Source organism: Corvus brachyrhynchos, unplaced genomic scaffold (assembly GCF_000691975.1).
Source record: "Corvus brachyrhynchos isolate BGI_N302 unplaced genomic scaffold, ASM69197v1 scaffold193, whole genome shotgun sequence".
Classification (NCBI taxonomy): Eukaryota; Metazoa; Chordata; class Aves; order Passeriformes; family Corvidae; genus Corvus; species Corvus brachyrhynchos.
Window position 1 is genome coordinate 454962 of NW_008237087.1, and position 806 is coordinate 455767.

The 806-nt window shown below is 60.5% G+C and overlaps 2 protein-coding genes across 2 annotated transcripts in view; one reads left to right on the forward strand and one right to left on the reverse strand.

The window, feature by feature from the left end:
* Positions 1-522, forward strand: part of DDX23 (DEAD-box helicase 23) — a 6847-nt gene extending 6325 nt beyond the window's left edge. Inside the window, exon 16 of the mRNA XM_017728678.1 lies at positions 1-522. This exon is cut by the window's left edge and continues 45 nt beyond it. Coding sequence (XP_017584167.1) covers positions 1-158 — 158 coding nt within the window. The 3' untranslated portion in view covers positions 159-522.
* Positions 180-806, reverse strand: part of CACNB3 (calcium voltage-gated channel auxiliary subunit beta 3) — a 10791-nt gene continuing 10164 nt past the window's right edge. The window contains exon 13 of the mRNA XM_017728679.1: positions 180-262. Within this exon, the coding sequence (XP_017584168.1) occupies positions 180-262 (83 nt within the window). The remainder of the gene's footprint in view (positions 263-806) is intronic.

Below are 806 nucleotides of genomic sequence, written 5' to 3' on the forward strand. Positions count from 1 at the left end.
CCAAGGAGGACTCCACGGTGTTCTACGACCTCAAACAGGCAATCCTGGAGAGCCCCGTGTCCTCCTGCCCCCCCGAGCTGGCCAACCACCCCGATGCCCAGCACAAGCCTGGCACCATCCTCACCAAGAAGCGGCGGGAGGAGACCATCTTCGCCTGAGGCCTCGCTGGCCCTTCCTCGTCACCTCTCCAGGGACAACAGGACCAGCAAGGCTGCCAGGACTGCTCTGGCCGTTCTTTTCCCAGCTCCTTGCGCAACCAGGACTGCCCACAAGCAGAGACTGGGGCTGGGATTATCCCAAATATCCCCCCTGTTCTCCCAGTCCCCCTCCCCACTTTCCCCATGGAGCGGAGGAGCTGCCGGAGGCTGTTTGGGGGCCAGTTCCTCCCTGCTGCCAGGGCGGGGCTGGATTTTGGGCTGTCCTGGGAACTGTCTGCACCTCATCCTTTGGGTTTTTTGGGGTTTTTTTGTAGTTGAAGCTCCAGGCTGCAGGAATAAACCGGCAGCGGCGTTACCAGCGGCACCTCCTCGTCCTCTCCCTCCCCTGGGTGCCATTTCCTGGCCCCTGGGTTCCACCTCCCGTGGGGACAGAAGCCAGCAGTGCCCCAATGGGTGCACTGGAGGAGCTCAGAACCCACCAGCAGTGTCCCTCCCCCCCATCCCAGAGCAGGTTCCCCCATGTCCCCTCCACAGACACGGACGCCAGCACCTCTGAGCACTCGTGTGTTTCTGAAACCAATTACAGGGAAATCAGTGCTTTCTACAAAAGAAATTATAACAAATCTGTGGCTGCCACCCCATTTCCCC